The 15,629-nt window shown below is 36.3% G+C and overlaps 1 protein-coding gene across 2 annotated transcripts; it reads left to right on the top strand.

The window, feature by feature from the left end:
• The first annotated feature begins 4,588 nt into the window (after nt 1-4,588).
• Nucleotides 4,589-15,608, top strand: LOC134796108 (uncharacterized). Of its 2 annotated transcripts, none has more exons than XM_063768067.1 (12): nt 4,589-5,155; nt 5,250-5,390; nt 6,040-6,189; nt 7,014-7,079; nt 7,284-7,358; nt 8,626-8,709; nt 10,797-10,883; nt 11,470-11,951; nt 12,395-12,788; nt 13,298-13,530; nt 13,620-13,686; nt 14,428-15,608. In XM_063768067.1, exons 1-12 carry the CDS (start codon nt 4,858-4,860, stop codon nt 15,594-15,596), a joined length of 3,246 nt encoding a protein of 1,081 aa, XP_063624137.1. In that variant the 5' UTR covers nt 4,589-4,857; the 3' UTR covers nt 15,597-15,608. The 2 variants fall into 2 exon arrangements, with proteins under 2 accessions (XP_063624137.1, XP_063624136.1); XM_063768066.1 differs by having other exon boundaries at nt 7,011-7,079.
• The last annotated feature ends 21 nt before the right edge of the window (nt 15,609-15,629 follow it).

The raw sequence follows: 15,629 nt of genomic DNA, 5'->3' as shown, positions 1-15,629 counted from the left end.
CAACGGAGCCCGCTTGCTTGTACATAAACGAAGCCGATGAGGTGGGTAGGTACAAATGTTCAAAACAAACTATCCAACTTATTAAGTAATTTAGTAGTAAGTAGTTAACTTATTATTATTAAGTAAGCCTTAGTAGTAGTATTTAGGATCACGGTTAGATGTCTAATTTCAACAATCTCTTACTATTTAGGTACCGTTTGGAACCTTCCTCGACTTCAACAAAACATACCTACATGTGGCCTGTGCCCGCTGCATCGTACTGTAACAGAATGATGTAATACGTGGCTGTAACAGGATCATGTCCGGCTCAAAATCATGCTTTGTATGAAATATTATCCACCCACCCACCCACTAAACCATTCCGTCCCCTGCCAACACCATACCGTGACGTGACTGGACCGACCCGACCAACAATATTTTGAAGGAGTCGTTACGCTCATGTCAGTCATAGTCTGCGTAGCATAGGTACGGTTATCATATGGTCTACTCTACCATATTGAAACTCCTCTAGATCATACCCGCGTTCTAGATGTTTCACTTCATGTTTGACAGGGTCTGATACGATCATGCTATGATACGTTGCTGTCAGCATTAAGTATGAAGTGGGCCTTGGGGAGCTAATCATGGCTTCTAGGAGTTGTAGGTACCTACCTACTTTATTTTTGTTTCATTTCAGGTAAAAAATACAGGAGTGAAAAAAAAACAATATTTAAATTAATAATATATTGCTTTGCCTTATATATTCTTGCAATATTCGACTTCTTATTATTAAACCTAATATATTATTAACATCTAGAACCACAATAGAGAAATTGTAAGAATCTTCTTTATTACCCTTGAAAAGAATTTTCTATCTTCCTTTTTCTTCGACATGCGGCGTAGGACAATTAAATATCACCCTGGAAAGAAAATTGGTTTGTAAACAAAAAAATAAAATATGGTCTTGACTTCATCGAGGACTATGAAATAAGCTTTTCATATCAATTTGTCAAATCATAAACAGTTACACAGTACACATACACACAAATGCCATCCATTATTGGCACAATATTTGCTTATGAAAGCAGAAAAATATAAATGATCGTATTAGATTCATAATTGTTACATATTTGCCGTAACTTATTTTTAAAATGTGTTTTTCAATTAAAAGACACATCAAGATTGTTTAATTATTTCTAATGCTAAAAAAACGAACTATAGATAGGTACGCCATAATCATTATGGTTATTATAAGAGTTCACTTCCTCGGTGGTGTTCTTAAAGCTAAAGCGCTTCTCACATCTTAGTGACTTTAGAAACGGGGACAGCTCCGCGTTTGAAACCTAAAAGCTTGCCTAGTGTGTTTCTTTTCCTGACTCTCCACTTCGGGGCCCGTTGGCACGTTCCTGTTAACAATATTTTCCTTTGGGTGCTGGGATATCAATCGTGTCTAGGATAATGCTGGACTTATTCTGAAAAAAAAAAAAACACAATTTACAACAGGAATATGAGAACCAAACCAATAATAGCAATTCCATTAATTATAGTTATTTACAAAAATATTTTATTTAAAAGGTTTATTAAACAGAAATTAATAAACTATATATATTTTAAGGAATATTATCAAAATTTAGTATATAAGGCTCTATTACTTACATTTTTTTCATATTTTTTCTCGTAATTAAATGTTGACAAAATTTGAAAGTTCCTTGACTTTGACAGGAAAAACTTAACCATCGACAATAAACTAGATTTTTTACCACCAAAGAACGAATGAAATAGCGCAACCCTGTTTCCGATTCAGTGTTGTCACATGTAAATAGCATTTATGTTTAGACTTTGATTCTATCGGGGAACACTGATGAGTCGCGCCGCGACTTTGAGTTCTCTACGCGGCTGTTGCAGTCGCGGGTACAAGTTGTGCTACGGAAATCGACAGATTTGACAGCCGCGGGAATGTCGACTCGAGTCGCGGTCTAAGTCGCGGATGCAAGATGTGCTAGAGGTGCAGTAGGAGTAGCAGCGAAAGAGCCATTATTGTTTGTCCTTGTCAGAGCCTCACATTTTATTTGTTCCCCACCTTTTTTTTGTATGGATAATTGTGAGAACTTCTCCTCTCACACTAAACTAATCACTGAAAACACTGTGTATAACGAAATACTTTAATATCAAATACAACACAATAAAATAATACAATTACAATAAAAACAGCCTCCGCTGACAATATTATTTTCTCGAACAGAGAACCGTCATAACATTCTATTCAAACATCCTTCAAGATTCAAACCAGCCAGTCTGTCAACAATTGCCTAGGCCTCTTTGCTCTAACACTCCTCCTCAATTGTTTTCCCTCAGACATCCTATCCTCATCCAAACTCTCCTGGTTCCTTTCACTCTAACTAACGAACAACCTTTAACACACACCCATCTCTCTACGACAAAAATCATGCTTCTCTCTAACAACGGCTTTTGTCAAGACATCAGCAACCATTCGCTTTGTTTCTAAGTACGCCAGCGAAATTGCACCATTTTCGATTGCTTCTCTAATAAAATGGTAGCGAACATCAACATGCTTAGTCTGCTGATGTTGCACTGGGTTTTGTGCAATTGCCATAGCGGATTGGCTGTCCGTATGTATTGTTATGGGCGACTCCTCTTTTCCCATAATTTCTGTAAGGAACCTTTGAAGGAATATGGCTTCTTTGGCAGCTTCGGATAGGCTCATATATTCAGCCTCAGCTGTTGATAAAGCTATACTCCTTTGTTTGGTACTTTGCCATGAAATGGCTCCCTTTGCCATCATGAAGACATTGCCGGAATATGACTTTCTGTCAACAAGGTTTCCACCATGATCTGCATCGGCAAATCCTCGTATATATCCGTATGTCATGTCCTTGGAGTACTTGAGTCCCATGCTTTTCGTACCTTTAAGATACCTCAGTATTCTCTTTGTAGCAGTCCAGTGAACTTCCTCATAGTAGTTACAAAACTGACTCATAAAATTTACTGAATGTGCTATGTCAGGTCTAGAACACACAGCTATATACATCAGTGATCCTATCAGCTCTCTGTAGGGTATACTCTCATCAGGTGTATATGGCTCTTGTGGTTTCTGAAAACGTTGGCCTGGAACTCCTGGTGTACTAACTGGCTTGCAGTTTTCCATTTTAAACCTACGAAGGACTTTGTCTATGTATTCCTCTTGGTCGATTTGGATATTTCCGTTTTCTTGTTTAATTCGCATTCCAAGAAACAGTTCGGCCTTTCCCAAATCCTTCATCTCAAATTTTGCCTTCAGTCCATCTTTAACATTTTCCATCTCAATCTTGTTGTTATATAGTATCAAGATGTCATCTACATATACAGCTAGGATTATCGTGTCCTTTTCTGTTTTTCTTATATAAACACACGACTCATTTTTACATCGTTTGAAGTTAAGGCTCTCCAGCTCAACGTGTAACTTCAAATTCCAAGATCTTGGTGCTTGCTTAAGTCCATATAGGGATTTCTGGATAAGACACACGTAGTCTTCCTTCCCTTCCTCTTCGAAATGTGGTGGTTGACGCATGAAGACTCTCTCATTAAGACTTCCATTTAGAAACGCGGTTTTTACGTCCATGTGATCAATTTGTAGACCGAGATTAGCCGCTAAAGCTAGAAGAAGTCTCATTGAACTGTGTCGCACTACCGGTGAGAAAGTCTCGTCGTAATCTATGCCTTTTCTCTGGCTAAAGCCGCGTGCAACCAAGCGAGCTTTGTAACGAGTTTTATTCCCCACCTCCTTTTGTTGTTACTCGAACGAACGTAGGACGTTTTAGGTAAGTAGTTCTTACCGCCGTATTCCTCTAGATCCAACATAAAATATTTCTCTCTGAGCTTTACACTAGTGTTGTACCTTGTTCATGATTAGGTCGATCAGATTTTTGGAAATTGTGCTTCCCATAACCTGTGAGAACTTCTCCTCTCACACTAAACTAATCACTGAAAACACTGTGTATAACGAAATACTTTAATATCAAATACAACACAATAAAATAATACAATTACAATAAAAACAGCCTCCGCTGACAATATTATTTTCTCGAACAGAGAACCGTCATAACATTCTATTCAAACATCCTTCAAGATTCAAACCAGCCAGTCTGTCAACAATTGCCTAGGCCTCTTTGCTCTAACAATAATGGTGGGCAACAAATGAATTCGACCAATCATAGTGTCGCATTTGCGTATGTTTTGTCCCTCACGGAGGCACGCGTATACCACTTCTATACGATCCTACCTTCTATGGTCGCACCCATAAGTGAGAGCGAGGAAGAGATATCTGTTTCTCGCTCTCACTTATGGGTGCGACGCACCAAGGTCGCGGTGCGGTGCGATAGTGTGTTACCAACTTAACCTTTACTTCTATACTTCATGAATATAACGATTACAATTTACATTCTACCGAAAAAAAAATGGAATATAGAGGGTTAATGGGTTATACAATTATTCACTATTTGTCATACATACGTTTTAAAGTAATTTTTAAGTATGTTTTGTGGTAGAGTCTGTGCGGAAAGAGTCGTAGAATGTATTGGGCCCCATACATTCTACGACTCTTGCACGGGCGTTTATCTACGAAGAGCGAAACGTAGCCGTAGAGATGGCCTTGAAACGGTAGGGCTAATTCGATATTGACGTTCAAGTCCTTTGCTATTGGCTAACTCCCCACCGCTATTCGTACTGTCACTCAGAACTGTCAAATCCCGCCGCCGTTATTTTTACGCCATTACAGTTTTCGCGTCGAGTAGTGAAGTGTTTGCGTTGATTAATTTCCGTACCTTTATTTCTCCGTGATAATTGTAATATTCAGTGCTACGTTTCATTTTGATATTCAAAATGCCTCGCAAGTGCTGTATACCCGGCTGTGATAGTAAACGAAAGGACGTTATGCTGCACAGAATGCCAGCGGCCAGTGAAAAAGTTTTATTGTGGCGTAAAACAATTTCAGCAGTTCCATTAACCATTTTTGAGGGTTTGACATCGGGTGAAATTAGTAAACTACACGTTTACCACAATCACTTCGAGGCCAAATACGTGTCTTCGAAGATGCGGTTAAGGCCGAATGCCTGTCCAACATTGTTTACCCTCGAAGAAATCACCACTGGAACGCCTGCTCACTCATCTGCTGAAAGAGGTATGTACCTAATGCTGATATAGTTTAACCATTGACTAATAGGTATCTTTTAAATACCACGTGGTATTTATTTGTAATTATAATTCTGTTACAGTTTATAGGTTCCTACGCGGAATTGTTAAAATGGACACAACTTCAAGTTTAGTGTTCTACGCGGAATTGTTAAAATGGACTCAACTTCAAGTTTTCCCAGTCGATGCCGCCGCTGAAATGTTTTTTTTACTTTTTCTACATGGTTCGTGTATTCGTTATTTGTATTGTTCATATAAGTTTGTTACGTTTATTTACATTCAGTGTTAGTCTGGCCTAGTGGGTACAATTTTATTATTAGTGTGATGAGCATGGATATTTGTTCCTGAGTAATGGGTGTTTTCTATGAATATAAATATTTATTAATGTTTGTTATACATATATCTATTGTTGTCTAAGTTTCCACTACACAAGCCTTATTGAGACCATGAGACTTAGTCAATCTGTGTACTAATGTTTGTCATATTTTATAGTTTTTAGTATTGGTCTTAAATCTTATATAGATACAGACGTATGAAACATTCGTATTTGTCATGTTACTTCAGTCTACATCAGTACTTTTTGTACCGAGACTGACTGAAATAGCAAGACATGTTCATATGTTTCAGTGAAAATATGATACAAAATAATTATGCACTACATCTGTACATCATTATACCTATATGTAACATTCACTAACATCATTGTATTAAAAAAAGTATTTTTTTTTTATTGAATACCTTTTCAAACAGAAAAAATATACCTATATTGTATTTTATGTTAATTATTTTTAAGGCATGGTATTTATTTTTATTATCTTATCGTTAGTACCACTAGATTTATTATGTATATGTAATGGGTCTTTATTTTATCAGGATCCATGGAACTTGAAAGCATGGGAAACTCTGACCACTCTTATGCAAGAAAACGCCATTATGACCACACCTATGCTATGAGTGCCGCAACGAATGAATCAAATGATGCTGTACTCGTACCGTCACACATAACAACTGTACCAGATACAGGTAATTTTATAATTTCTCTTTATCATCACATATCTCATCTCATAATAGTTTTTTAACGGTCATCATTGTTTTTACTCTTGGCCTAATACTGGCTGCAAAGCTTGTATTGTGTTTGAATCTTGGTAAGAAAATTTCTGTGTAATGAATATGTCTGCTTTTCTAAGATCAAGTAGGTACGCCATAGTAATACTATGGCGAACTGAATCTTAGTAATCGGACAGGACCTATTGATATTTTTACCAGCTGATATACTTGGATTGTCAATATTGTCATCTAATTAGTCAGTGATCCACAAGAAAATTCTCATTTAAAGCCTTATAAATATCTTATATATAGATGGTCAAGCAAATCTTGTCAGTAGAAAAAGGCGCGAAATTCAAATTTTCTATGAGACGATATCCCTTCGCGCCTACAATTTTCAAATTTGCCGCCTTTTTCTACTGACAAGATCTGCTTGACCAACTTTATATATATATACATATATATATATATATATATATATATATATATATATATATATATATATATATATATATATATATATATATATATATATATATGTATATTATTTTTTATTATTGAACTTAATAGATGATTGGGATGATTTGTGGAAAGTTATCCCATACTTTTTATTTAAACTTTATTGCACAGTAAAAGTTGTACAAAAGGCGAACTTAATGCCAGAAGGCATTCTCTACCAGTTAACCTTTGGGTCAAACAGAGATCAAATAGTAATAGGTGCAAGAAATATATACATATATAATAAGTATAATGACTTAATTAGGAAAATAATTTATTTATGTTCCATTTTATGTTTTCAGCAGATGTTTCACTGGAATCCATGCCACCTATTGCGGGTCTGTCGATTGAGGCATCTCATCTAAATTCAGGTATGTACCAGTAATATTTACTCTCCGTCAGTCTATTTCTATAAATTTGTTGTTCCTGTCTAATTGTTGTGTAACTACACAATAAATAGATTGAATTCTCTTTTTTAATCCATCATTTATACACAAAATTAAATACTACTGGCAAACAAACAGTTACTATAATATGTGTATTTGTAAAATAAAAAATATATAAATCTTTTTCAGAGCGCGTCTCGTCTGCAGATCAAGCTTCCATTGCGGTTGTGGACCCGTCATTTGAGCAAACTCCACCGCAAACAGGTAACAATAACATGAATGTAAATCAGATCTTAAAGGGCTACATTTTTAGGACTGAGGCTGGCTAATAAGGTTCGCTCGCTTTAGCATCTAAGAACAAGACGTCCACTTATGCAGGCCAAGTATTGCAGAAAAAGTCCATCATAAATTTGTGACAGTTCATTTAATAAATGCACAATCATTTGTCTAAATATGAGGATATTTGCTCTATATAAGGATATTTGCTCTTCTCCTTCTTGTGTGCCTCATAGGTTAACGCTGGACTTGCTTTTTTTTACTAAACCTTCAAAAGTCAAAGTCAAAATATACTTTATTCATGTAGGCCTAGCAACAAGCACTATATGAATGCATGCAACAAGCATTTATTTGTGTTTTATACATGAATATTTGTTATTGATTTACATTCATTTTCTATGTAGGTACAGTCACCTGCAATAATATGTTACTCTTCGAAGGCCGCAAAAATATCTGACACGATCTTATTTGTAGAGCCATAAGAGTGTGTCACATATTTTTGCGGCCTTCGAAGAGTAACATATTATTGCAGGTGACTGTACATATATTCTATGTATTGTTTTCTATGTATAAATAAGTATTTATATATAATTATATATTATATATATCGTCGTCTATTACCCACAACACAAGCCTTATTGAGCTTACCGTGGGACTAGGTCGATTTGAGTAACATTGTCCTATAATATTTATTTATATATAAGTGCTTCAAGGGTTAAAATAACATCTAATACCTTTAAACGAGCAATTCATGTATATTTATTTATATATATATTTCGGGGATCTCGGAAACGGCTCTAACTATTTCGATGGAATTTGCTAGATAGGGGTTAAGGGGGGCAACAAATCAATCAAGCTAGGTCTTATGTCTGGGAAAATGCGCGTTTTAGAGTTTTTATATGTTTTCCCAGCAAATCTCGGTCGCCCAGATATTGTTACATTATAAGAGGGTACTGTACAAGTGTACAGTACATATATTACAATCTTTCTAGTTCTTTAGATACCTGGTTACCTGGCGACAAAACTTTTTATTCTGCTAGAATCTAGCACTAGATGAAACTGTATAAGATTTAGGGAATGAATATATTAATATATACGGACGCCTAGCCAGTCTAATGTCGACTTGCTTTACGAAGCTGGTGATTCTGGGTTTGAATCCCGACTGTTCTGTTTGAATTTCTGTCTAACAAAAATGCTAATAAATATTTATTTATCTAACATGTATTTAAAAATATATATTAAAAATTATTTTCAGTGGACGCCTCCTCTACGGTCTCCGCTGATCAATCCTGCATCACGGTAGCAGACACATCAGTTAAGCAAATTTCATCACATGCAGGTAACAATAACACAAAGGTGCATCATAAATCTTGACAGGCTATATTTTTCGCGATATATCTCTCTCGTAACTAAGAGCAACACGTCCACTAGTACCGACCTAATTTTAGTAGCGGAGAAGCTAATAAGCTTTATTCGAATGAGTTCGATTTCCTAACAATGTTTTCCTTCACCGACAAGCCAGTTGTAATTTTATTGAATATCAAATGTAAATATTAATGTAGAAGCGCTGGTGGCCTAGCGGTAAGAGCGTGCGACTTTCAATCCGGAGGTTGCGGGTTCGAACCCTGGCTCGTATGAGTTTCGGAACTTATGTACGAAATATCATCTGATATTTACTAGTCGCTTTTCGGTGAAGGAAAACATCGTGATGAAACCGGACTAATCCCAATAAGGCCTAGTTTACCCTCTAGGTTGGAAGGTCAGGGGCCTATACCACGAAACTTACAATTACAATTTACAAGTGACAAGTTACAAATATGTATTTAGTACAACTAGGCATATCACAATATTTACAAATGACAAAATTGTAATGGAAAATTTATACAAATATGTAAATTGTCGCGACAAATCTACAATTACGCGTATCACCAAATATTACAATTTACAAGCAATTTTCCGGAAAATTTGACAACTTTGTAATTGACAATTGTACGTAAAAGATTTGTGTTACAACTAATTGTAGAAGAACCATACATATATGTGGAAATGTAAATAAAAGTTGACAATTCTCTCGGCGTGTGTGAAGAGCTGCAAGAACATAATACAATGATTGTAGATCCATTCTACCGAAGTACTTTTTGTTTCGTTAATATTTTCAGTACCAGTGATAGTAGTAGCGAAGAAGAATTAGTTGTTAGGCCTGAGTTACACTTGTAAGTTTTACTTACGTAAGTAGGGACAAAGCTATTTGTTAGAATGAGATAACGATATTCATCTCTCATTCTGTAGTATAGCCGTGTCCCTACTTACGTAAGTAAAACTTACAAGTGTAACTGAGGCCTTAGGCGTCATAGGACGTACAGCGAAAGCATAAAACTGTAATTTTGTTTTGCATAAACATTTTCAGCCGATTTTAATGACAACGTAAAAAGATATACTATTTATGCTCGTAAGGTATTTTTAACGATAAAAATGAAATACTCTCAACATAAACTAAGTGAGGAATATTAATACATATTTGTCAAATTGTAATAAATACAATTCTACGTATGTCACTATATTATTACATATTTGTCTAAAAACTAAATTGTAATAAATACAATTTTACATTTGTCACAATTATGTATGTTATCTTGACATACCCTCTGTTTTGTGTTACGGTCCTCAAATGCAAAATATTAGTAAATTGTAGAATTGTACATGTGACATATGTAAAATGACTGTGGTACGTATTTTTGTTTACAATTTAACAATATTGTCGAATTGTACACTTGTAAAGTTTCGTGGTATAGGCCCCAGATGGCAGTCGCTTTCGTAAAATTAATGCCTACGCCAATTCTCGGGATTAGTTGCCAAGCGGACCCCAGGCTCCCATGAGCCGTGGCAAAAATGCCGGGACAACGCGAGGAAGATTATGATGATCAAATGTAAATATTTATTACACAAATTCCAAGAAACTCATTTGTACGGGGTCCATACAAATGAATTTCTTAAGAGTTTGTGTAAGAAATATATATTATCCGTGCTACGGACTGAAAATCGTACGTCTTACCATGTGTGACATGTAACGAATGTTACTACATATTACGAAAAGGTTTTATATACATATTTTAATATTAAAAAAATAAAACTAAACTAAACTAATTTATTACAATCAATCAAATACAAATACAAAGTCAATCTTAAAATCTACTTAAATAATTTACATGCAATTTCCTAACTTAAAATCTAAACATATTACTAAATATTTTAATATTTGATTTTAGAAAATGGTTTTAAATATTTTTTTTTGCATGCTTCCTACATGCAGTTTGATCCCTAAATTGTAATTGCAGGTATATATTTAATTGGCTATTGTTTATCACAAGTGTCTTCAATATTAGCGATAATAGGCTCGTGTTTACCTAACTTAAAAATAAATTTCAGTTGTCGACTCCTCTTCCATGATCTGCGATGATCAGGCGTACATCACTGCTCCAGGGCCGTCAGTTGAGTCAACTGCGGTAAATCCAGGTAACAATATCATAATTATTAATAATACGAGTATGCTTAAAGTTTAAATCCAAGGCACATATTACTTCTTCATACTATTCTCATTTAATGGCTCCTCTACACGATGGGCCAGCGCCGGCCACTCCAAGGGACGCATTTATGCGTTAGAGGGAGCAAGTGATATTGCTATCTCATTCTACCATATGGCTGCGTCCCTTGGAGTGGCCGGCGCTGGCCCATCGTGTAGAGGAGCCATAACAAAACTTTTTACCGATTATATCGCGCAAAATGAATTCAAAATACATACCGTCGTTCCGAACAGAAGTTTTACAGCGTTGGACAAAATAGTTTTATTTTATGAGTAACTATCGCGGTAATCGAAGAATTTACTATACTCATTTGTAATTGAAAACAATATGAAGGCAATAAATATGCGCGTGAATTTAGTTTATTGAGTAAGATGACTGGGTACTATTATAGATTAAATGGGTTATTGCATCTTAAAGGCATATTCTTTTTCTTTATTATATATTCTTGCTCGCCCGTATATCTCGGGCTCTATCCCAATTAAAATGAACTCGTACAGTAAAATTAATTTTATTTACAGAACTCGCACGGGCGTCGGGTGTTCAAGAACAGAACACGAGAAAGGAACGGACTCCGAAATGGGCATGTCGCAAGCGACTTCGAGTTGTATCTCACGCCGATCAACTGTCGCCAGAGTATGAGGCGTTGTACAAACACTACAAAAAAGCCAAAAAACAAGTGGACTACTTCAGACGAGCCAAGATGGCCTCTAAGTTGTCAAAAGAGGCTTCATTCAAACAATTAGTGGCAGGAATGAACTCTGTGGCAAGAAAATTTCTGTGGATGCAGATTAAACTCTGTACTACGAGTAAAAAAGGCAGAAGGTTTTGCCTAGAGGAAAAAGTTATCGCACTTTCAATTATGAAGCAAAGCCCAAAATGCTACAGATTCTTGCAGAGAATATTCATCCTGCCATGCAAAACGACACTTAATAAGTTGTTATTAAACGTAAACATTGAAGCTGGCATTAATACTCAAGTCTTTAATGTCATTAAACAAGAGGTACGTATCAATAAGAGCCATCTACTTATTCATTATTTTATGAGGTATCAAGTATTTTATTGTAAAAGGGATAAATAAAAGCAAGCGATGAATTTACTGTATTTTCAAACATTAGAAATAAACCATGCACTGCAGCTCGTGCCTGTGACTTTCCTGGGGCTAAAGTACGAAATATACGAACATAATACGAAAAACTAGTGCCTGCTCCTATTAGTAGGATTATGTTATCAAATTCAACCCTAGGCTGCTTTAAGATGCAACCAGGGGCCCGTTTCTCAAAAGCTTGTAACTTGTAATACAAGTGGAAGTCCACTTCTAACAAAAGCTGTAAAAAAGTGACTTCCGCTTGTAATACAAGTTACAAGCTATTGAGAAACGGGCCCCTGGACGACGCTAAAATGAGCAAGGCCTAACATTGAAATTAACATTTGTTTTATTCTCAGGTCTGCAAATGGAATGAGGCCAAAAGAATGTGTTCCATAATATTTGATGAGATGAAGTTGGAGGCTGGCGTCCATTACTCACGGAAACACGACAATATTAATGGATTCGTTGAATTGTCTGAGAAGACCAACCACTTGGCCGACCACGCTCTAGCATTTATGATTAAAGGCGCGGTTCATAAGTGGCAACAACCGATGGCGTATTACTTCTCCGAAGGTGCCGCGTCGGGTCCGCAGATGAAGGCCATCATCAAGGAGATAGTGGCGGCCGTGTGCGAGACGGGGCTCCAGCCTATCGCTTTGATAAGCGACCAGGGGACTTCGTTTCAAAGCGCCTTCAAAAGCCTTCAAGAGGACACTAGAAGATCACAAATCATAGCAGGCCAGGAGACCGGTAAATATCTCGTACATATCTTAATTTCTTAGAAAAAAAAACTATTTATTTCTAGTTTCTTACGAAATTTTATTTGTGTTGAGTTAGACCAAGTCAAGTCTGCAACGATTTTGATAGCACACGCAGTGCAAGTGTTATTTATAGGTACGTCATAATTTTAGAGACGTACGACGTTTAATTTTTTTTAATAACCCTTGCACTGCGTGTGCTATCAAAATCGTTGCTTACTTATCTTTGTCCAACTCTATTTAATTTTATGAAGATTATATGTGTGGATGAAACTCCTATGACAGAACGGTTTTGAAACTCATTATGTAGTTCTACGCAGACCAGCTTGTGCTTCTTCACTTGAAATTGCGCTGATTTATCAAACCAAAATTAATGTTGTAATTTCACAATTTAAAATTCGTACCAAACAGTATAAAACGTTTTAAATTAAGGTCGATAAATCAGTAACTTTAGGTTGTATTATTTATATCATATATGTATTTTTTTTGTATATTTTTCAGATGACACTATACACTTAAATGGCCAAACCCTTAGTGTGCTGTATGACCCGCCACATTTGATTAAAGGAGTCAGGAATAACTTCTTGACGAAGTATATTGTAATGGAGGGCAAAGTGTCGAAGTGGCAGGACTTGGTGGACGTGTACCGCACCGACTGCGGCCACGCGCAAGCTCGCCTGCTGCACAAGCTCAACGACGAGCACATACTCCCGGAGAAAATTAAGAAAATGAAGGTATAATTGTTTATATAAGGGACTAAGCAAATTTTTAAACCCGATCGACAGGACGATAGATATCTATATTTATTATTGTCGTGTTTCAGGTGAAAAACTGTGTACGTGTTTTCAGTCAAACCATGGCAGGAGCTTTATCCTACACAGCTTCATTTTGTGAGTACATGTAATCAAATAATAATGTCTATCAATGTCCCCGGTACTTCATTAATTTTATACTAAGCAGATTTATTGGGTCTTGTGCGGTTGCTTCACGATGTTTACCTTCATCTAAAAGACATTGGTAATGAACGTACGTGTAAGTGTATGGCCTCCTAGCCTAGTCAGTAGTCCCGGGTTCGATTCCCGGTACGGGCATTTATTTGTGTGTTTATCGCGAATATTTGTACCTGAGTCATGATCATGAATGTTTTTAGGGTACAGGGACAGCGGAGTCTTAGTAATAGGGTCCCGTTTTTACCCTTTGGGTACGGAATCCTAAAAACTCTTTTTAAAAATCAGTAACTATTATGAAAGCAAAATAATCTATATTATTGTATATGATTCATAATTGTTACATATTTGCCGTGACTTATTTTTCAAAAGTGTTTTTCCAAGACATGTCAAGATTGTTTGACCTTTTTTCTAAAAACGATATTGTCCCCAAATGTTTATTATTATTAATATTAAGGGATATTTCTTACATAAGCTCCAAATCAGCTCATCAAATTTTAAAGATTATCCACTTACAAAAGACTTCAAATGTGAGCATCACGGTCGTAACAATAGACTGTAGAGTCTGTGCTCGTCGATGTATTGGGCCCAATACATTCCACGACTCTTCTATTTCTGAACAGACTTTATCATAAAAGAGAATTTGCTGTACAGTTTCATAACGATATATATAACATTTTCCAGCGCACTACGCGGACGGCACACCGGTGAGCGCGACGTTGGCCAACACGGCGGAGCTGGTGGCGTTCCTCGACGACCTCTTTGACAGCGTCAACGGTGCCAGCACCCACCACAAGCACACCAAGGGGAAGAAATTACGGACTGCTGTTACAGACAATTCTGAACATCACGTCTTCTGGGCGAAGGCCATACCAGTCGTCGAAAATATGAAACTACTCGATCATAATGGCAAAATGACCACAGTCCCGAGTTTAAGAAATTGGGTGACGACGTTAAAAAGTTTTCAAACGCTGTGGCAGGTCATGAAAGATAAAAACATAAAGATAATGCGCCCGCGGTATTTTAATTCTGACGCGATCGAAAACTTCTTTGGAAGAGTACGGGCATACAATGCCAGAAATAATGACCCGACCTGCCACGCCTTTGAGTGCACATTTAAGTCATTCCTTATAACAAATTTTATCAAATTTCATGAAAACACTTACAATTGTGAAGAAGACTGTGCTGAGCAAGTTATTAAAATTCAATCATTGTTTTCGCACACCGAAGAAACCAGTACAATGGACGAGAATACTGCCATATCGGTTGATTCTGCGCCTTCCTCATTTTCGACCTCCAACGATCGTGAGAACGGCGCAGAACAACTATTGGTTCAAGCCACACGGGAGCGTCTAGATGTACACTCACGGGCATATACCGCGGGATGGGTCACTAGAAAAGTACTGAAGATACTTGCTTGCAAAAACTGTGAAAAAGATTTAACAACAGAAGAAACAGATATCCATAAATGGATATCTAAGAGAGAGTACAATGTAATTAAAAAAAATAAATTGACCTATCCCTCGGAGCATGCTGTGAGGTTTTTTGGCAACATTGTCGAAAAATCAAATGAATATTTGGAACACAACGCGCATAAATCAAACATAAAAAAACAAATTACTCAAATTTTAATGTCCAAATATTCATTTGATTTTATCAAATGCGAAATTCACCGTGATTTGGCTAAGCAGACATTCATTTCTGTATCACTAACACTAAGTATTTTTAACTGGTGTAATACAATAAATAAAATTTTAAAAGGCACCGATGTGTCAAGATTGAATATTAAAAACTTGCCTCTTATGCAAGCACAGGCTTACAGGAAATATAAAAAAAGGTTTAGGAATAAATGATAACAAATATTACATTGTGCTTTCATTTAAAAG

This window comes from Cydia splendana, chromosome 13 (genome assembly GCF_910591565.1).
Source record: "Cydia splendana chromosome 13, ilCydSple1.2, whole genome shotgun sequence".
In the NCBI taxonomy this organism is placed as follows: domain Eukaryota; kingdom Metazoa; phylum Arthropoda; class Insecta; order Lepidoptera; family Tortricidae; genus Cydia; species Cydia splendana.
Note: the sequence above shows the minus strand (reverse complement) of the source record. Positions and strands in the feature narration are given on the sequence as shown.